Source organism: Gracilinanus agilis, chromosome 1 (assembly GCF_016433145.1).
Source record: "Gracilinanus agilis isolate LMUSP501 chromosome 1, AgileGrace, whole genome shotgun sequence".
Taxonomy (NCBI): domain Eukaryota; kingdom Metazoa; phylum Chordata; class Mammalia; order Didelphimorphia; family Didelphidae; genus Gracilinanus; species Gracilinanus agilis.
Genome location: NC_058130.1, coordinates 649922262 through 649945237, shown reverse-complemented (window position 1 = coordinate 649945237; position 22976 = coordinate 649922262). Strand labels below are relative to the sequence as shown.

The 22976-nt window shown below is 36.5% G+C and overlaps 1 protein-coding gene across 2 annotated transcripts in view; it reads left to right on the top strand.

The window, feature by feature from the left end:
• The first annotated feature begins 2643 nt into the window (after positions 1 to 2643).
• The window catches only part of RSPO2 (R-spondin 2), a 239854-nt gene continuing 219521 nt past the window's right edge, over positions 2644 to 22976 (top strand). For both annotated transcript variants that reach the window (XM_044658256.1, XM_044658255.1), the window contains exon 1: positions 2644 to 2737. In XM_044658256.1, the coding sequence (XP_044514191.1) occupies positions 2644 to 2737 (94 nt within the window). The remainder of the gene's footprint in view (positions 2738 to 22976) is intronic.

Below are 22976 nucleotides of genomic sequence, written 5' to 3'. Positions count from 1 at the left end.
AAAAAAAGTTTGCGAAATTGAATCATAGGTTATAGCTAAACAGGACCCATTGAGGTTAATTAGTTCAATACTTTCAATTTACAGAGGAAGTGAAATTGAATTTATTAAATAAAAAATACCTAATAGAGTAGTTAATATTTTTTGTTATTTAATTTAATTAATTAAGCCCTTTTAAAGGAGCTATTGTGTTATAGTAGAAAAAACACTGGCTCTAGAGTCAGAATATGTCCTCTAATTCTCTCTTTCACCATTGCAACCTATTTTATCTTGGACAAGTCATAATGGCTCTGGGACTCAGTTTCCTCCTGTGCAAAATATGGAATTTGAATTTTATGGTCTCAGACGTTCCTTCTAGAACTATGCCTAAAAAAGTTCACTTTTCTTTTTTGCATATGGGAAAAATAGGGGAATAAAACTTGGTGAATGTTCAGATATGAAGGTAATATCTACACTTATTGTATAATTAAACATTACATATAGATATATTTGTGTCTACAATTTTATAGAAATGTAAGCTTCTTGAGATTACCTGCTTTTAATATAGTGGCTGGCATGAAATAGATACTTAATGAACGCTTTTTGGCTTATCATTATACTTTTAAATCTCCAATGGCAAGAAACAGAGGCAAGTCCATTGAATAAGTCAGTTCTACAAACATTTATGCCCACATGTGCCAGGAAAAAACCAAAATAGTCCTTGTACTTAAGGGACTTTTTTGAACAGACTGGATGTGAGGGAAAAGAACCTGGAGATCGTAGGAAATGAAGGTGAATCTTAAATTAAAATCCCTTCATTTTCTTCTCCTTTTTCTCTTCTTCTTCTTTTAAATTAAAGGTGGCTCCTCTTCAGTCTCTAAGCTGGAAAATGTACTCTATTTCCCAGTCTTGTCTTAGAGCCTCACAGGGAGTCTAAAGAAATGAAAGCACAGATGTAAAACCCAGCAAGCTGGTCCAATTTTAAACTCTACTAGAAAGATGAAACACTCTGGGGCTGAGAGTTCCGGAATAAATTAATGAACCGATTTGTACTCAGGTCTCCAGTCGGAAGACAGGCAACCGAGAATTGTGAGGCGATTGTTTGCAGGACAGCGTCTTGTATAGTTAGATTTGTAGGAGAGGCAAAGTATGATCTGCGACTCTTGGTAAACGTCTAACGCGGCAGCTTTTCTGCGTTTGGTTTAATGACCCAAGGAAGTAGGGGTCTAGAAGAAATCTGTAAGGGATTCAGATCTCTAAAGAAAGATCATCGTGCTTTAGGACCTCAGGGAAACCAGAGATTTTCAGACTTTAGGACCCGGGGGATTGTGGGCAGAAAAAAAAAAAAAAAAAAGAAAAGAAAAGAAAAACCCTGAGATGCTGTGGAATACAGCACCACCTACTTATTGAAGCATCAACCCTCTGCCACAAACCCATTGCATCTCTATTCGAATCTCGCTCACCCTATTTCCCACAGCTTAGTTATTAGGACCGTTTCTTCTCCCAACTTAGAGAAAAATTTTGAGTCACGCAAATAGTGACGGTCAAAGCCAAGGCAGAGACTAAAGAAAACTTGCGGGGGTGGGGCTGGAGGAACCAAGCTGAGGTACACCCCCTCCCAGGTTTCGTGTTGGGGAGCATTGGCTAGGACGTAGCGGCCGTAGCTGGGGACGCAGCCGCAAATGCCCTGCTGTTTCATTCCCTTCTGAGAGCCCCGTCCGCGCAGAGAGGAGCTATACGCCTGCCCGCCCTGCTGGAGAGGCAGGACTGACTTGGCGGCTCTTTCTGCTTAGCCTGCGAGGCTTTCCCAGCGCACGGGCGTCTAGCAAACTTTTTTTTTTTTTTTTTTCCCCCCCCTTCCAGCCCACGTGTTTTTGAGCAGGCTGCCCTGCCTGACACCGGGATGCAGCATTATGCCTGAGAGCCCTCGTGCTGCTGGGTCCGCTGTGAAGGTAAGTTGCTCTCTGCCGGAGCGCTTTATTTCCCTCCACTCTGGGGCACCCCAGCTTTGAACTTAAAGTGGGTCCAGGGTGGAGGGAGTTGGATAGAAATGTAGGCGCTCCTCATTGCTTATGCCCCCTCCCCATTCTCAAAGGAGCGTTTCTTTTTCTCCTCATGCCTTTTCTAGGACGTCTGCTCCGCAGAGATTTCCAATGATTGATTCCCTTGATTGCAATCATCTCATTGAAGTTGCTGCGCGCTTTGATTTAAGGCAGCTCCTGAGGCTTAATTCGGTCTAGCTAGTTCCTTAACTTATTTTCAAACTCTCATGCTCAGTGTTTCATTCCAGTAATAAGGCAAAATTGATCGGTTTTATAGGGTGCTTCCCCCCTTTAAAGAGAATGGTTGGTTGATTCATGTGTACAGACGCCTCTCCGTCTCCCTGCCTTACTTCCCACTCCTTTCCTTTGCTCCTCTTTCCTTGTCAAAACCTACTCTTTCTTGCCTTCTAATCACGCAGATTTCCAGGACGGAGATGCTACTGGACATCCGAGCTTGTGACTCCATTCTGTAGTTACTCCTGCCTGACTCTTGGACCCCCATCCCGTTGGCTAGCAAGGATTCACTATCTCTACCCCAGCTTTGCCAGCGGTGCCAGGCTCCGCTGATGACCCCTCCTGTTCTCATACTTTGAGCGGAGTGTTTCCCCACAGCCCAACCGCCCAGATGCAGTTTCGTCTCTTCTCTTTTGCCCTTATCATTCTGAACTGCATGGATTACGGTCACTGCCAAGCTAACCGCTGGAGACGCAGTAAGCGAGGTCAGTATTGCCCGGAGAAGGAATGTGTTGTGTCCTGAGAAAGGGATGTGTTATGTGGGGTGGGAGGGGACAGAGGGATGGGCGCTCTGATGGGAGGTATTATTTATCCCAAGCACACTCAGACTTCTTGATCCTCAGATGGCCAACACAGTGGCATTCTCTACTCTTCTGCCCAGGGAGGGAGCGGGTTGCTCTGCGCTTCCCTATCTGGGCAAGGTGTCGCAGCAACCCCTCTCTGCACCCACCCCCTACCCCAGTTTTTATTCCCGCAGAGCAATTTTGAGAAGAAAACTGACCCCACATTTGCGCAAGTCTAATAAACGGATTCATACCTCTTCCTGAATTTGGCCACCCATCCTTTTCCCTTTTTAATATGTTCTCTTTCCCAATCTTATGTGAGACTTGTTCCCTTACCTGACGTTTCCCCTTTTGCCTGCTGGCCCTGATGAGGTGCCTTCTGCGGCCGGGTCACTCAAGGTGTGCACCACGCCAGCGACCAGCACGGTGGCAACCTGTCAGGGAGCACTCTTGGGGACCAGGGAAGGAAATGAGCATAGCCACTTAAATTAAGAGAAAGAGGGACAGGTTGGAAGCCCCAGAAAGAAATCCTTTTCTTACTAGTTAGAATAATTCTACTAGGGACCCGGTGTAACTTTGCAAGAAATCTTTGGGGGAGCTCCCTAATTGCATTAAAATGAAATATCCGTAACCAGGATTGCCTGCTTTCTCTGAGGTCCCTTCATCTTTCTGCCTCAGAAGGCACCAAAAAGTTCGATTATAAAGCGAGCCCTACTAAGTTCCTTTTTTTTTTTTTAAACAAAGGTTCCCTAATTTTAACAATACCTCTTCTCTCAGTTCTGATGCCTAACGCTTCCTTCACGAAATTGTATTCTCTGCATGCTGAGGAGAACAGCTGATGAATTTCTTGGAAATCACTGGGGCGCTTTCTGCACTGCTCTGGGGAGGGTAGCAGTTTCTTCAGGTGGTGCTGACTGCCTTTAATCCTGAAGTACTGGAGCCTGGGGGGTGGGGGGTAGATGAGGCTCCACATCCTGGTGGGTTCGAGTGTCTTCTCCTTGGGATGTAATGGAGATTGTGAAAAGCCCTAAACGTACTTTGCAGGCTCCAGGAGAGAGCTGTCTTTGTCCAGTAACTCAGCACTTACCCACAGGCAACATACATCTTGAGACTGATGCTTCTGGGTTAATAGGTCTTGATTTTCCCGGAATATAAATGTCTCACCCAACCTGCGATGTGATTTGTTTATAACTCACTTGGGTTTCAACCTTCTTGAATCCAGATTTTGAAGCGGTCTTATCTCTTTGGACTTTTTGATCCTTGATTGGGATGTCGTTAAGCTGTTCCCACCTATGAGCGATTTCCTAAAGACTTGGTGGCCTTTTAGCTCTTGCCTGGGGTGATTCTTCTTCTTCTTCTTCTTCTTTTTTAAATTAATGCTTCAGTTTTATGTTTTACATTCTGCACATGGCCTCTTTACTGACAACTCCTTGCCAACCTAGTAAACTTTAAGGTAGGATTTTGGAAAATTAGAAGATTGTTTTTTTATTGGGAGTAGAGTATTATACATTTAACTTGTAAGCATCTTTTCTGCTTCTCTCTCAAAAAAGTAGTATTTCAGCGCTCTGGTAAAATAAAATTTGGCAAAATACTTAAGGAAAACTATAAAAGACAGAAAGCTTCTGTTCTTTTATAACTAGGGTGAAGGAGGCTATCATAACAAAAAACTGGCATGTTATCTTGTCTGACTTAGCTATAGTGATGTTACTGAAGTTTTGACAGAGCCTCCTTACAAAATGAATTACTTAAAATATTTTTCTCCCAGCATTTTTATTGAATAAGTTGTCTTACTAATTGACACCTTTTGGTAATTTCAAAGTGTCATCAAATATCAAATCTGCTATTTCATTTTATTTGAGTAAGGAGATACTGGTAACATCACACTAGCAAACTTAGGTACATTAGATTGGGTTCAGTGGAGTATATCATTACAGCACTCATGTGGACAAAAATGATACTGCACTTTAGATAAATAAGTTCATTTTCTATAAATTTCATGCTTTAATTTAGGTATCCAAAGCAAATCTTAATTTCCTGTCCCCTTATCTTAGGGTAGAATACAGTTAGGTGTTTCAGCTATCTAAGACACTCTTTAAATGATGGCATTTGCAAAAGCTGATCCAAAGTGTATGGTAGTAATTTTGCCAAACTGCTCTTTAGTCTTCATGAAATTCAAATGTGCAGGGACTGTTGCTTTCAAGCACATGCAAATTTTAGGATAGCATTTTTTTTTACCTCAACAATGATTTAGTTTTTATATTTTCCCTAACAGATGGCTTTCTAAAATGCCAAGTTTTTTGGCTAAAATGACTGCAGTCTTAAAAGTGACCACACTATCTATGCCAACAAAGGATATACTGTGTCTTTAATTAAATGTGGAACTACTTAAAGTGCTGGCTAGACAGTGTAGGGTGATAGTAGTAATGTTTCTGCTTTACAAACTAAGCTTAAGGGTTGCATTGTGGGAGTACTGAAATGAATAGAGATTTAACTCAAGTTGTGTGAAATATCCCTCTTCAAAAACTTAAGCTGGTTTTAATTGATCTCATGTCCACTGATTGATCTTGGACCAATTGTTGTGTATAGTGAACAATTGGCTTTCCCAAAGGAGATTGATTTAAATTAGTTTCTTGGTGAGTATTTGAGGACTAGCCAAATAATGTCAGTGTTGACAGTTGACATACTAGAATCTATTGTGGTATCAGTGTTTCCTTTTTTCCCTCCCTTGTCTAGGGTGGTAGCAGCTTAATATTCTTCCAAGGCAGAAAGGTGATTCTTTCGTTTAAAAAAAGTCAGGATTGCAAATATCACCTCCTGTCTTAAATTTGTGCTTTGTTAAACATAAAGGCAGAAATGATATGAGAGTTGAAGAGTTACAATTCACAGAATCATATCATAGAATTTTCCTCTGATTTAAATTTTTTTCCCCCTACATATTCCATCTGCAAATAATCAAACCTTCACTGTGGGGTGCATTCAGAACTTCTCTGGCATTCTGTTTAGTCTGCTCTATGATCTCAGATGCTCCATAATATCATTTTCTTAATGAAATAAAATTCTTGGCAGAGATCAGATAATTTAGTCAGTTAAAATCAATTGCATCCAGTCTGGAATAGAAAGCAAATCTATCATTTAACTCTGTGTTTAATTTTAAAATTTAGCTTAAGGATACATAAAATGGAATGCCAGCCTTTTCTTTCTCTTTTGGAAAGATCTTTGTGCTTTAGGGAGGGTGGCAAAGACCCACAAGCAAAAAGAAAAAAAAATTGACCAAGTCACCCACCACTCTTTTTCTATTGGACTAGCTTTGGAAATTGCATAAAATAAGTCTGATGGCCTTGATAACGTCATTTGATTTGTCATTTGATGATATAGTGATTCATACTATTAATTAGTTATAGGATAGGGATGGGGGTTGGACCTGTGATTACACTGGTACAGAGAATTCCCAGGTGAGGAAATTCCATTTACCAATGTAGGTCGACACCTTCAACACCTTCTATGTGATTTATAGTCTTAGTTGCCTTTCTAATCAGCTATATATAAATAATCATAATGAGTGTGGAATAGACTAACATTGAGGAGTCTATTGACAACCAAGGTTTTGTCTATACTGCAATCACTCCCTGATCCCTTCCTGCATTTTTTTCCCCAGAATGGTCATTTATTTTAGCTAGCATTACGCATAATAAATAGGGGTGGTGTTTGTTTTGTTCTTTATACCAAAAGTTTACTGATATAGTAAATTAGGATATTTTGATTTGTTTTTATTTTCAGGAATTACTATAAACCATATTTTAAAATTGGATAGTTGAAAAGTCACTAGCCTAAACATTAACATTTCTTAGGGTAGCCTCATACCTTTTGTGCTTTACATGTGTCAATTTTTATAACTCCTTGAGTTGTACCTAGTAGTACTTTGAACAAAAGCCTACATTAACTTTTTGACATAACAATTTACTAAGAAGGAAGTTTCTAAAATTCATTTTTAATACTTTTAGTGGTTGATGGTGGGGTTAGGGGTATGACAAAAATTTTCTTGCTTTATCTTTTGCTATACCCATCTCTTGCCTCACTACCTTCTTCCCATTTTCATGTTATATTTAGTTTTTCTGAGAAATAAGTGTTTATCACCAATAGTGGGGTAGTTTTTCTGGCAACTGAGGCTGGAAAAATGAAATATATCTGCCATAAACCTCCTTAATTCAGCAACATTAATTTGTTTTTTTTCTTCTTAATTGAATGGAGAGATTTGTTTTTGTAAGTACTTGTGATAATAGTTTATTCCTCATGCTATTCTTTCAAACTATAAGAGTGCACATGGAACTTATTAACCTATGTTTAAGTGAAAAGGCTTTGTATGCTTGCTTTTCTGGGTTCCAAAATGTTTCTGAAAAGTTCATGTGATAACTTTTGTGGAACAGACATGCTTTTTATGGACCACATTCTCTCCAGTTGTAAGTCAGTGGCAAATATTTCACCATTTCAGGAAGGTCAGGGAGTTGACACAGTCAAAGCAACAATATAGTTGGCTACCAGGTTTTGGAAGTAATTCAGACTAGGTAACCTTCTTACCTCAGAGCTACATTTAATTCAGGCTTACTTATTTGCCTTTGAAATATGTCTGCGGCAAAGCATAGCACTTGAAGAAAGTCCGTAGAGATGACATCTTTAGTATGCAATCCTCTTGATTTTATTCAATCTGATTATTACCCAGAATTGCTTTTAGACCATATTACTAGTCATCATTTTATTTCCCCTCTCTGAAATGATAAAAATCCCAGAGACTATATAATTTAGTTATTTGTTAGCAATATTAATTTTTAAAAATATGGTGGGGGAAGTTTGGTGGCTCAGTGGGTAGAGAACCAGGCCTTGGAATCAGGAGGCCTTGGGTTCAAATCTGGCCTCAGACACTGTCTAGGTGTGTGATCCTGGGTTAGTCTCTTAACTCCCATTGCCTAACCCTTACCACTTTTCTGCCTTAGAACCAATACAGAAAGTAAGGGTTTAAAAAAGAGATTTGGTAAACATTTTGGGTAAAAATGAAAGTGTAATTTGTGGCTTTTTATTCATCTTTACTATCAAAATCTGAATATTGGGGAGAGGATATCATTACATACCCATCTTTACGGTTTTATTATGCTTCAGGTACTCTCATATTGCTCCAGCTGGAAACAATTCTTATTGAATCTTATTTCCTAGCACTTCATACTCTTAAATATTCATACTCATTACATTCTCTGACTGGTTTCTGTGGGTACATTGTCATCTCCTAATAGACAATAAGTTCCTTGAGGACCCTATGATTTGAATTTGTATTTATTTCTAAAAGTTCTGGGTCCAGTAGAATTGCCTAACATGTAGTAAATACTAACTTAAAAGATGGTAATTGATCAAAACTATATTCTTTTTTCACTTATTAAAAATGTTAAGACTATGACCTTTTAGTGAACTTCAGCATTCATATTATGCATGGAAGACCCCCAAAATTTGCTTTAAATATTTTTGGCTCCTCACATAAGGAAAGCAAATGAAGACTTTTCCCCCTTCTTATGTTCGGAGTTCATCAGACACTGACAAACCTTTCAACCTCTCTCCACTCTCCCCTTAAGTAGGTAAGTTGAAAGCTCTGCTTATTCTTTTATTATTAAAATTAGGGATAAAGGTACAAATGAATAAGGTAGCATTTATTTTTTTGACATCAAAGGAAGAAGAAAATGTAGGTCTCTTTAAAGTTGGGCTCTTTCATTTATTTTCTTCTAGAAGAATCTTGGAATCTAATTATGAACACTTGAGCCCACAATATTTCCAACCATTTTTGTATAACTTATGTCTTAATGTGATATAGGGGTGATCATGAGATGGAAAATATCTATCAGAAGGCAAACTCCAGCAGATGCCATTGGGCTTTAGGGGGCAAACTACAGATTATGTGACAATTGTCCCAGGTCAACCTAGTTAAGTACTTAGACACTTGTAACAGAAGGGTGATCACCAATAAACTCCTTTCTTCTACTCTCCCTCTGCCTCATTGCTCATGAAAATCATCTGTCAGAATGGGAAAAGGTTGCAGTATATATCAGTGGAAGACCTCTTCATCCTAGTAGTCTTATATATAATTGTATCAATATCCTGGAATTTCCTCTTGTGGGAGATCTAAAAGTCTTGGCCTTCTGTAATTTAGATTCTTATTTTCTTGAGGTTCAGAGACATTGAGTAATCTACCTAGAATAATTCAGGGAAGGATATTGTGGTCAGTGAAGTTGGAGAAATGATGAATTGAACACTAGGGTCATCAGTTGTCATACTTTTTTCTGGAAGCAATGATAGGATGATTTATTCACATCATCCATCAGAGCAAGAGATAGAAAGTGGGTGGGAGGTTGGGAAAGTAGAAGGTATGTATGTATCTGTGGAGGGTCTGGAAAATGTGGGAGGTATATGGTCTGGGGCTAAGGAGATAAGCCTCAGGAAACAAAACAGAACAGCATGTTCCAAGGGTGGGAGTTCCAAAGCTTTCCCAAGATATTGCTCCTCTGTCAAGTGATAGATGTCTGGAACATAATAAATAAAGCCTAGAATGTTCAGATTGCCAGGGGACTTTGAGGTAGTCCAATCTACTGAACTCTTATAGATTTTACCATACTTGTCTCCATGTACAAACTGTATAAATGAGGAAATTATAGCCCAGTGACCATCTATGATTTCACTAAGATCATATTGAAAGTTGAGGGCAGAGCTGGTACTAGAAACTTGCATCTTGTTAATGTTCTTTTCATGATCCTGGTACAGCTTTTAGAGTTCTGTATGGAATACTTGAAAAACATCATGGCATAGTGGAGAGAGGAATGCAATTAGGAGTCTAGAAGGTCTGGGTTCAAATTAAGCCTTTGATAGTAAGAATGTAAGACCTAAACAAATTGCAAATCAGTATTGTTGGAGAGAGGATTCTTAGACTTCTGAAATCACAAGTCCAAATGAACAGTAGCCTAAAACATGCCAAGTCAATTAAATTGAGCACATTACATTGTATACTGTTGGATTCCAGTGTATGTAAAGTATAATCTTATAACATTGGAAATAGTTGGTATTTTATATATATATACCCACATATATGAGAGCTATCTTGGTGTATATATAGACATATACATATATGTATTTATTTTTACACCCACCAAGATAACTCATTTACCTGGTTAAGGACAGTGAGAAAGGAATATAATCAGGATTTAGCTAGAGATATGATAGAATCAGAATATTTTCAACTACTTAATACTTAACAATGCCTCTCCCTGTGTAAAATTGGCTTATACCAAATCTTCTAAGTGTAATCATGATATTAGTGCTTGATGGTTTAATTCAACCTTGTTTGAATTCAAATCCTTGCTTAGATTCTTATTAACTATGTGACTCCCCACAAGTCACCTAACTTCTGCCTGGATGCTTTAGTTTCTTTCTCTGTAAAATGGGGATAATTATAGCCCCATACTACTTAGGATTGCTGTGAGGATAAAAAATAATTTTCATGTGCTTTGGAAGCTTGAAAGTTAAATGCCAGCTATATTTATTCCCTAAAAGTTCTACAAACCTCCTTCTGGTACTTAAAACAGAGTGAAGGGGCATAATATTTGAGGTGTTCCTTGTAACTTCTTAAATTAAAAAAATTCTTTCTCAAAACAAGGCTTTCTGTAGAACTTGCAATCATGAGTCTTTTCTTGCTTAGAACTAATTAAAATGTTTTTTCTAAACATTTTCCTTTTTTCTAGCTGCATTTGTAATATTCTTTTTTACACAACTGGGATATTTATTAAGAAGAGTTAATGCACAAGTAAAGGAGGTGTTGTATGTGTGTGTGTNTGAAGTCAAGTAGCCAATGTGAAAGTCAGTCCAGAATCTAAAAGTCCTGGCTTTAAAAGTCCCTGTGCTATTTTCACTCTATTATGCTGCCTCAGTAGGTGATGAGAAAAGAGAAAAGAATGGAGCACATGTCAAATTTGCTCACATATCACCATTTTAGAAAATATGGTTAGCAGAACAAAAGGCAGTCTATTTGTTCCACTTTCTATAGGACTTGTCCTTTTTTAAAGGGAGTTTTCCACATGTACACTTAATATAATAATTTGGGATTAAAATCTATTGTGGCAAAATCATCTCATATGAGAATTATTTCTTCAGTTGCTAAAATTCTTTGAAAAGGTTAAAAGCAACATATTCATAACATAGAGAAGTATGTATTGACATTTCTAGTCTTGCAGTGAACCTATAAATGGCACAGTGCATAAATTCCTAATTCCATTTTTATAGATGAAGAAACTGAAGTATAGAGAAGTGAAAGAACTTTCTGGATTTGACATAGCTAATTCATGAAAAAGCTAGAATCTAACTTTCCTAAGTTCTAGCTAATGGTCTTTTCTGAAAGTCAGTATTGCTTTGTGCATTTTTTCATTATCATCTCTTGGCCTCTCACCGTTTTGTTTGGTAGAATTATAATCAACTCAGTCAGGGGAATCAGGACCAATAGAGGGCACACTTGACATCCTTTTCTTATGCTTTCCATTAACTATGTTCTATGAAATTCAAATTCATGGCTGTTACTCTCTTCCCCTCTTTCCTAAAACCCCTCTTTTTTCCTAGTCAGGTTATCAGGGGGATGACAGAATCATTAGCTTACTCAATTCGGCCTCTCTACCTTATAATTTTGTGCCCTCTCCACAATAAAAAAGTTGTTTCTTTTGTGTGAAAAATATGAGACCCCAGTGCCTCACTGAAGGTCTTCCCTCTGGTACATTCTTAGAAAAGTGAGATGCTATTTCCACCTGTTCTTGAGGAAATACCCTACTTTAGAAGCTTGTGATATTTGCCCATTTTATTCATGGGTTATGTTGTCAGGTGTGAAGGAGACAGCCCATTTCCCTGAACTTCTCTTGTCATGAAAACATGTATATTATGCTTTGATATTTTGGAGGATAAATAAAGAATTAAAAAATCATTTTTAGGAAATATGTATAAAATGTTGATAAGAAATAGTAGCCAAACATTGTGATTCCTGGAGAGTATTGAATTTGGAATCAGAAGACCTGAGTTCCAGTCAAGGCTATTCCACTTGTTACTTGTATAATCTTGGGCTCTTCATCACTGTGGACCCGTTTCTTTATCTTTACATTATAAGGTCCCTTCCTGTTCCAAATTAATGAGTCTGTAAGTGAGCAGAAATTAATATAAGCACACCTTTATAGCTGAGTTTTGGAGAATTTGAATATAACTCCTGGTTTTGGCAACTTGAATCATGATTTAAATTCATTAGAGTTACTCATCTCTTTTAGTTACTGGAGGTTGTAAGAATACCAGATTTTTATAGGCAATCTATTTCTGAGGCATGGGTAGAGCTGAGATTTGGATATGACTATGACTTGAGTTATGTTGCAAAAGTGCCCCATCAGTCACTAGCTTGTTGGTGGTTGAAATGACTATTAGAAAATCATTCTTACGTGCAGACTTTCATTCTTGAGGAAGCCCTTGTTAAAAGGCAACAGGCATAATGGACAGAAGGCTGATTTTGGAGTGAGGAAGACTTGGGTTCAAATCTTGTCACTGACTTATATTAGCAATCCAGCTATGGACTAAACTTCTGTGTCCCCAGGAAAATCTCTCTAAGATTCTAAGTTGTAGAATAGGTGCTGATCTGTAATGGAAGAAGGAGTTTTCATGGTGGGAGTTCTTTGCACCAATGAAGTAAAAAGACTAGTCCCCTACTTTTTCTTAACCCTCTGTTTTTATAAGGAAACCAAAACAATCCAGAGTTAAGTAACACATTGGCCATTATTGAATATTTCTGAACTACCTCAATGAAGTATGTATGTATGTGTATGCATGTATGTGTGTATTGTTATAAAGAAATTGGTAATCTAGCAGGTCTCAGGCAATTTGGGTAGTGAGGAGGGATAAAGGGATATAGGTGATTTGGAAGAGGAATGAAGGAGATTGCTTAGTGTAGGGAAGGGATGAATGAGGTGGTATATAGGAAGGTAAGGGAATGACAGGGAGTATACAGGAGGGCAGCTTAAACAGGCCTATTTACTGATGCCAGAGACAGATGGTACTGAGAGGAAATAGGCTGAGGTTCTTCAATCAGGGAAGGTATCTCTAAGGTACAAAAGGAGTTGGGCCAGTCAGAAATGTTTTATATCTGGCTGGAGGACTTCTCTTGTTAATTTCTAACAAGAGAATTTCTCCCTCCTTGAGGGAGGAGACAAAAGGGCTTCTCCCTGCCAGTGAAACTGATGCCTGCAGGAAGTCTCAGGTAGGTACTTCCTGCCAAGATGGATGCCCGCGGTACCCTCAAGAAATAAAAGAATAATTCCTTCCCTCTTTAGCCCTTGCCTTAATTTTTGATACAATGATTCACCAGAGGCTTTGAGTAGGTAACAAAGGGGATTTATTAATGTCAGGAATAATCAGAAGGAGAGAGGGGTTTAGGGTTTTGTAACAGCTGCTAGGGAGAAAGCTGATGGTGGGGGAAGGGTCACAGGAGGGGGTTAGACTGAGAGAGCCTGCTCTCCCAGACAGGAAGATTTGACTGTCTTAAAGCAAAGTATTTACTAGATTAATAAAATAAAGGTTAGCTTGATTTAAGGATGTCCTACTTGCCTACAGAAAACTAAACTATATCTAATCACCAAAAACCTACCCTTCCTCCCAGACCCCAAAGGGAAATTTAGGGAAAAATAGCAGGGATGTAATATGGAGAGGTCAGGGAGAGGTCCAGAGAAATCAGCTAGGTCCAAATGCCCCAAAAGACAGAAACACAGGCCAAGGCAGAGCCAAAAGCAGAACCAACAGGTAAAGCCAAAACCAGAAGGCAAACGCCCCGCTAGTTGGAACTTCAGCCCTATTTATGGTCTCAGGCTCCAATTGACTTTCTGAAAATTCTAAACTCCTAACTACCAGGACTGCTTACATTTGGATTTAGCAAAAGCAAAAGCTTCTGTAGCATCCTTGCATTACTGTATGTATGTGTATATATGTATGTATGTGGGGGTATTCTAGATACTACTAAGAGCCTAGGTGCAAGAGGAAGGAGATTGAAAAGAAATTTAGAGGAATACAACAGTTAAGCTAAATTTATTAAAGTAAGCAATTTATCTTTATTATAGGGCACTTAGGGAGTATGGGATGATGGAGGTGGCTCTCTAGCTGGACTTATCTTGTAAAGTCACTAAAGAAAGTTTCTCATGTTCTCTATCAAATAATAGTTTAAAATTTGAAATCCATTTTTGGAGAATTACACATTTTAGATAGATGTCACAGGTGGCATGGTGTGATCTGCCGAGCCAACTCCTATTTCATTCATGTTCTAGTTTGTAATTTGTTTGGTTATGCAGAATTATTTTTACCTCATTGATCATAGTGTCCTTTCTAGAATGGACAACTAGTCTGATTTTAAAAATTTTCTTCAGATTTCACAGATTTCTAGAAGTTCTATATATGTGAAAGACTGACAGACTTAAGCAGGGAAAAGTCCATTTGGTCACTGGAAAACTGACTTTAACAACTATGATTGAAAACTTTTTAGCTAAAATCAGATGGTTTAATCTGAAAAATTAGATGTCTCATTTGGGATGCTTATGTTCCATTGACCCTAGTACTTAATTATTCTGGGCTTTCTTGCAGGTGGTATCTCCCCCCCTATTTGAATCTCTAGTTACTTCAAGGATCCATGCTTTATATGATCCTGTACAGAAGATGGACACAGGGGTAGGTCACTGTAGATTAATTATTAAGTAGACAGGCATGGTCTTGTCAACAGAATCAAGGATACTGATGTTAGTATTTTAATGCTAAAGGCAACAAAAGAGGGATATTTGGTTTTCTTTAAACTAAAAGAATGTCAAAGAAGATTTGGCCTGATTTAAATAGGTGCATGAATTACACCACATCTGGATTAGTACGCTCAGTTCTGAGTGAAAATTTTTAGGAAAAGTCATTGCTATTATATATAGGATGATTATGGTGATGGGAGGCCCTAATATATTTTAGGAGGTGGAAGGAATTGGGGTAGTTAGGCTGGAGAAGAAATGATTTGGTGGTGGGAGTAAGGAGGATATGATAGTTGTATTCAGGTAAGGAAAGATTAAATTTTCTTGCTCTTACACTTTCTCATTTGGTTCTAAACAAAACAATCTAACCCCTGTATATGATGGCCCTCCAAATACTTGAAGACAAATCTTTAGTATTGCCTTAAAGTTTTCTCTTCTCCAAGGTCAACATGCCTAGTTTTTGCAACCAGTCCTCTTATGGCATGGTCTTGAAGTCTTTCACCAATCCTGGTTATGTTCCAGCCTTTCAAAAATACAATGCCCAGAAATGGATACGATTATTACAAATGTAGCCTAGCAGAGTACAGTAAGACTATAACATCTCTAGTCAATATCTTAATGTGGTATTAAATTGTATTAGTTTATTATTTCAATTGCCATAATATATATTTCATATTCAGTTTCTATTCCATTTAAAACCCCATATATTTTTCTAATGAAATAATTGCTATCTAGCAGTGCATTCCTCATATGGTACTTATGAAGTTGACTTTTCGAACACAAATATGAAATTTTACCTTTATTTCCATTCAGTTTCATCTGATTAGATTTGAACCAATGTTTTAGCCATTTGAAGGGATTTTTGGACCTTGATTCTGCCATCCATTGTGTTAAAATTCCCAGCTTCATGCTATCAGCAAATTTTATAAATATGCTGATAAAATTTTATAAATGTTGCTGATAAAAATGCATTAGGCTAAGGGATAATCCCTAAGAACTCCATGACAGACAACACTGAGAGTCAACTTCCAACTATTAAAGATTACTCTTTTTTTTAGATCTAGCCATTCAACTAGTTCCAAATCCACTTAATGAGATTCTCTCACCTTGTCTCACTTTCTTCATCTTGTCCATAAAAATAGTAAAGAAGTCTTTATCCAGCTTTTAGCAACACATACATATTTATAGCATTCTTCAGATCTAAGAGTTTGATACTCTTGTCAAAGAAACAAAAGGAAATAAAATACTCTAGCATGACATATTTTTCATAAAGTTATGCTGGTTCTCTTTTTCTCAAATGTGAATTTGAATTTCTGTTTTTAATCCTATATTTTAGCATTTTGCTAGACATTGAAGTAAAACTAGTATTTCATGAAATTTGGATTTCTACTTTATAATAATATGTTTAAGCATTTCAGTAGTGATTTAAGTCATATTCACTAGCAATAGCATCCTCTGCTCTTTTCCCTCTTTTGTAAAAACTGGGACATTTGTCCATTTCTAATGTTGTGCGTCCTCTCTTTGATCTTTTACTGATAGTAGTTCAGCAATTTTATGTATCAATTCTTATAAATTATGTAGCCTTATTTTTATATTCAACTTTATTCAAGTTGGATATATTCAACTTTTAATTGAATCTTTAAGGTTTTATGTACCATTGTATCATTTCCAAAGAACATCACCATTTTTCTTATTATCTATGCTTAATTCTATCCATTTCTTTTTCTTTGTTATGTTGCTATAGCTATAATTTCTATAACTATGTCAAGTAATAATAGTGATAGTAGACATCATTGCTTTGTACCTGGTTTTATTGGACAAGAATCTCTACTATTTATCCATTATATAAAATGTTGCTTTTGGGTTTTTAATAGATATTATTTAACTTACATTTAAAAATTATTTATTTAATTTTAAAAATTATTTTTATTTTTCCCAGATTACATGTTGAAACAATTTTCAATATTTGTTTTCTGTCATTTTGCAATCCATGTTTTCTTTCTTTCTTTCTCTCTCTTTCTCTCTCTCTTTCTCTCTCTCTCTCTCTATCTCTTTCTCCCTCCTTCCCTCCCTCCCTCTCTCTCCACCCCCTACCCGCCCCTCCCAAAGAAGGCAGGTACTATGTTATAGGCTGAACATATGTTACTATATGATAAATATTTCCATGTTCACTATGTTGTAAAACAAGATGCATATTGTTTACACTAGAGAAAAATTCATGGAGTAAATAAAGTGAAGAATGGTCTGTTTCAGTCTGCATTCAGACTCCATCTGTTCATTCTATAGAGGTGAATATCCTTTTTTGTCATGAGTCACTTGGAGTTGTCCGGAATCCTTGCTTTGTTGATAATAGTTAAGTCATTCACAGTTGCTCATCATACATTATTGTTTTAACTTTGTATATTCTTTTAGTTTTGCTCACTTCACTTTGTATGATTTCACATAAGTCTTTCTGGGTTTTTTATGTGATCATCTTGTTTCTTATGGCACAATAATATCGCATCATTATCAAACACCACAAGTTGTTCAGCTGTTCCCCAATTGACAGACTTCCCTTCCATTTCCAGTTCTTTACCACTACAAAAAAAAACTGCTATAATGTTGTATGATGATCAGCTGTGAAAACTTGACTACTCTCAGTAATTCAATGATCTGGGACAATCTTAAAAGACTTATGATGGAGAATGCTGTCCACCTCCCCAGAAAGAACTAATGATGTCAGATGGATGCAGATCAAAGCATACTATCTTTTCACATCAATGTATTTTTGGTTTTATTTTGGGATTTTGGCTTTATATGAGTGTGCTCTTATAACAGTAACCAATATGGAAGTGTTTTTTGCATGATAATAAATTTTAAAAACTCTATAAATATATTATAGAAATTGGTTCTTTTCCCCTATCTTTAATCTCTTTGGGATTCAGCCCTAGTAGTGGTATTGCTGGGTCAAAGGGTATACACATTTTGATGGTCCTTTGGTCATAGTTCCAGTTGTTCTCCAGAATGATTTTTATCAGTTCATAGCTTCATCAATAGTGGTGCTGATTTTTCCATATCCCTTTTCCTTCATTTTCCCTTTTTGGCAAGTTAGCCAGTTTGGTAGGTGTGAAGTGTTTTGTAAGAGTTATTTTAATTTACATTTCTCTAATTAATGGTGATTTGGAGCATTCTTTTTCAAATACTGTTATGTAGAGATACCAGCATGGAATCCCTGCAAAATACAGGGTCAGCCTCACCCAGAATTCCAGGGGACCCCACCCAGGAGAACTTTGGGTGAGGGGACAGTTGAGAAGGGTTAGTCAGTTGCTTCTGGGGGTTGATGTGGGCAGTACAGACTGCTTACTGCTCCTGACTTGGGGGTTCACCTGAGAGGCCATCCTGGCAAAAGCCATCGTGGTTTTTACTCAGGAGTTATCCTGCTTAGGAGGATTAGTCCTTACCAACATCAATACAACAAATATTTAGAGATATAGAGATTGAAAATATTCACTATTAACTAGAGAGCCAGTTTAGTCAAGTGCCTTCACCCTCTCCTGTGGGGGGAAAGGGCAGCTTCAACCTAACAGATCAGGGTTACCCTCTCCCTTATCCTAAACCTAACTACCCCCTCTAGCTTTGCCCTTTCCTTCTTAATATAAACTTTACTTTCAATATCTGTGCCTGGGAATTATTTGGGGATACTCACAGCTCATAGTTACCATTCTAGCTTGAATCATCTCAGCTGCCAGTTTTATGAAGATCAGATCCACCTCAGACCTCAACACTTAGACAACTAGCTTCTACTTATTCCTCTATCAGACCTGTGAGGAATATAAGTTAAAGAAAAGAGGAACATCATTAGAGTTCAGCCTCAACAGACCTTGCTAGAAGTACCTCAGATTGTCTCCATTTTCCAACTGAAACCTCAACTGCTTAGGGGGAGGGATTTGAGAGCCAGGAGTGTCTAACCCCCTCCCTTCTCACTGAAGCCTGTCAGTCAGTGTCTGTGATTTGGTGGTATCTGGCCCTGGCATAATTATCTGCTTCCCCAAAATATCTGTTATTATCAACATAACAAATACTAAAGGTAATTTTAATGTCATCATCTGAGAATTGTCTGTTTATATTCTTTGACCATTTGTCAATTGGGGAATACTTTGCATTTCTATGAATTTGACAGTAATCTATAAATGAATCCTTTCTCAGAGACATTTCCTATAAAGATTTTTCCCCAGTTTGTTTGTTTTTTGCCTTTTAAGCTTGTTGAATTGATTTTGTTTGTGCAAAACCTTTTTAAACTTAATGCAAAGTTACCTATTTTATATCTCATAATGTTCTCTATCTCTTATTTTAACCAAGATTCTTCCCTTATAGGTCTGACAAATAAATTATTTTGTGCTCATCTAGTTTGTTTATAGTATCATTCATACATTTATTTTTAATTTTGTCATTAAATGAGATAATATGCAAAGTGTTTTCAGATCTTAAAGTGCTATATTTTTGCTGTCATCATAATTATTATCAGCTTCTAATTGAGCAATATGGTTTCTAATAACTTATTTTCATTTTGTTTTAAACCCTTACCTTCCATCTTAGAATCAATACTGGTTATTGGTTCTAAGGCAGAAGAGATGGGAGATTCTGGGTTCAAATCTGACCTCAGACACTTCCTAGCTGTGTGACCCTGGGCTAGGCAATGGAGATTAAGTGACTTACCCAGGGTCACACAGCTAGGAAGTGTCTGAGGTCAGATTTGAACCCAGGACCTCCCATCTCTGGGCCTGACTCTCAATCCACTGAGCCACCCAGCTACCCCCCATACTTATCTTTTTATTTTGTGACATTTGCAATTTGATTTTCTCTTTTGTTTGAGAAAAACAGAGCAGCTAATTATTATATTGGTTTATTTAAAAACAACTCCTATATTTATTTATTAGTTCAATAATGTAATTTGATCACTTTTCTGTGATTTTCAGTAAATGTGGTGGGGCTTTGGGCTTGTTGCATTTCTAGTTTTTAGTCTCATACTCAGTTTATTAATAGATCCTTTTTTTTTTTTTAAACCCTTGTACTTCGGTGCATTGTCTCATAGGTGGAAGATTGGTAAGGGTGGGCAATGGGGGTCAAGTGACTTGCCCAGGGTCACACAGCTGGGAAGTGGCTGAGGCCGGGTTTGAACCTAGGACCTCCTGTCTCTAGGCCTGACTCTCACTCCACTGAGCTACCCAGCTGCCCCTAATAGGTCCTTTTTTGTTGATGAAGATGTTTAGCTTTTTTTTCTCCCAAGAATTTCCATGGCTGTGATTTGATTTGCTGTTTCATTGTTGTGATGTTTTTGGAAATTATTTTTTCTAACATTTGCTCTTTGACCCACAAATTCTTTAGGATTAAAATTTTAGACCCCAAATAATTTTAATATCTTTTCAGAAGGCTTTAATTTAATTTTTATTGTATTATAGTTAGCATAGTATATGCTTAATTTCTCTGTATTTGTATGTGAGATTTTTATGCCCTAGTTCATGGAAAATTTTTATAAAGATGCCAAGCACATCTGAGGTATATTCCTTTCTCTTCTCGTTCAGTTCAAGAGACCTAGCATATCTTAACTTTTCTAAAAACGATTTAGTCCTTGACTTATTTTGTCTTTTTGTGACAAATTTGTCTAGATCTGAAAATGATGTATTAAGGTCCTCAACTACTATAATTTTTGTTCCTCATTCTGACTGTAATTTTTCCTTTAAATATTTTGATGCTATGCCAGTTTGTAAATGCATATTAAGTATTCATATCAATTTGTTATCTATGAACATAATGTAGTTTTTGTTTTTTCTTTATTTTAATCTCATCTGTTTTTATTGTTGCTTTTCCTGATATAATAGTTGCTACCCCTGCTGCTTCTTTTGTAGTTTACCTGAAGCATGTAATATTTTACTCTAGCCCCTTATTGCAAATACTCTATGTGAATTATTATGTTTGAAGTGTATTTTTGAAAACTGTATATTATTTGTTTTAATTTCTGATCCCTTCTGCAATCCCTTTGGTTTAATGTATAACTTCCATCTCATTCTCATTTGGGCTCTTGATTTGTTAACTTTCTATTTCCTTTCATCTTATCTTTATATTTTTGTTCCCTCCATTCTCCAGTTGCAACCTTTTACAGAGAAAGTGTTGAAGTGGAGGAATGGGCTCAGTACCTATGATCTGTAGTTGAAATGATAAGCCTTCCCTCAGTTGTATCTATTCTCTTTTCCTTATTCAGCTCTCCATTACAGGTTTTTACATCTCTCTTTTTCAAATTAAAATTTAGTTAAAATTAACTTAAAATAAATTAAAATAAATTTTTAATTTAAAAATCCACCCTCTGAAAATGGAGCATGTTTTGTTTATAAATTACTGCCCCCCAATTTTACCCTTCTATCCCTCTTCTTTTCCATTTCTCTCTTTAGGGTATTTCAACACAGTTCAGTAGAATAATAAAAAGATTGCTATGTCAGAATGAGAGCCCAATTGAGATTAAATAGTATAAATTTGTATTGGACCTAGATCCCAGTTACATGACTTTTTCCACCAGCACAAAAATTGGAAAGAGAAAGCAAAAGTTAGGAGTATCCAAGGGATGGAATTTTGAAGTGTGTGAGAGACAAAGGTGTTCAAGGATAGAAGGAGGGTGTACAGCTGAATTGGGCCCCACCTAAGAAGGAAGAAAAGTGAGACCAGAGTAGTGGAGACACTGATGGTAAAGATACAGAATAGGGTAGTTGCCTCTCTAAGGCAATTTCCTCAGTTGCCACTTAAATTGGTAGGTCAGGTTGCCAAAAGTGACTGACTACATGCCCCCTTTTGGGTTCCAGAGATATCTCTAAAGGGATGAATTTTCTAGTCCTTTTCTCCAGAGTTCTATCAATGTGCTTCCCATTGATCATCACTTACTTAATTAGCAATTTATACTTTTGTAAATATTCATCCATTTCACTTAGATTGTCAAATTTATTGGCATATTAGGGCAAAACAGCTCCTAATATTTGTTTTATTTTTCTTTGCATTGGTGGCGAATTTATCCTTTTCACTTTTCAATTTGGTTGTCTTCTTTCATTTTAAAAATCAAATTAAAACCATTTTGTTTTTTTCATAAGACCAACTTCATCTCATTTATTAATTCAATGATTTTGTTACTTTCAGTTTTATTAATTTCTCCTTTAATTTTTAGAATTTCTAGTTTAGTCTTTAATTCAGTATTTAAAATTTTTTTAGTTATTTTTTTTTAGTTTCATGCCCAATACATTGATTTCTTAATTTTTTTAATGTTAGCATTTAGAGATATAAAATTTTCCCAAGTACTGGTTTTGATGTGTCCTGTAAATTTTTCTTTGTAGTCTCCTCGTCATTCTCTTTAATGAAATTATTGATTGATTCTGTAATATTTTTGATGAACCATTTTTTATAATTAGATTATTTAGTTTCCAATTAATTTTTAATTTGTCTTTCCATGAACTTTTATTTGATATATTTTTATTGCATTATGTTCTGAAGAGGATGCACTTATTATTGCTGCTTTTTTGCATTTGGTTATGAAGTTTTTATGCCTTAATACATGGTCAGTTTTTGTATGTGTTGTGTACTGCTGAAGTGGAGAAATATTCTTTTCTATTTCCATTTAAATTTCTCCAGAGATCTATTAAATCTAACTTTTCTAAAATTTAATTTACTTTTTCACTTCTTTCTTGTTCATTTGTGTGTGTGTGTGTGTGTGTGTGTGTGTGTGTGTGTGTGTGTTAGACCTATCTAGTTTTGAGAGGGGAACATTGAAGTCTCTATTTCTATAGTTTTACTGTCTATTTCCTCCTGAAGCTTATTCAATTTCTTTTTTAAAAATTTGGAGGCTATACTATTTCATGTCTATAAATATAGTATTAATGTTACTTCTTTTTCTGTGGTACTTTTTATCAAGATGTCATTTCTTTCCTTTTTTTTTTTTTTTTTTGCTTTAGCTTTGTTTGATCACTACTCCTGTTTTTTTTTTTTTTAACTCAATTGAAGCACAATAAATTCTGGTGTAGTTCCTTACCTTTATTCTCTGTGTGTTTCACTGCCTAAAATGTGTTTCTTATAAACAAGATATCATAGGATTCTGGTTTTTATTCCACTCTGCTATCCACTTCTATTTTATGAATGAGCTCATCCTATTTATTCATAACAAAATACTTGTGAGGAGGGACAGAGTAAATGGAGAGAGAAAATTAAATTAAATTAAAATTAAAAGAAGAAAAGATGGAGGGGAATACACAATTGCTATACAATGGTGAACATAATATGATGTCTAGGGTTTGTGTTTTTTTTTAATTATGGCTTTTAGATAGTCCAGT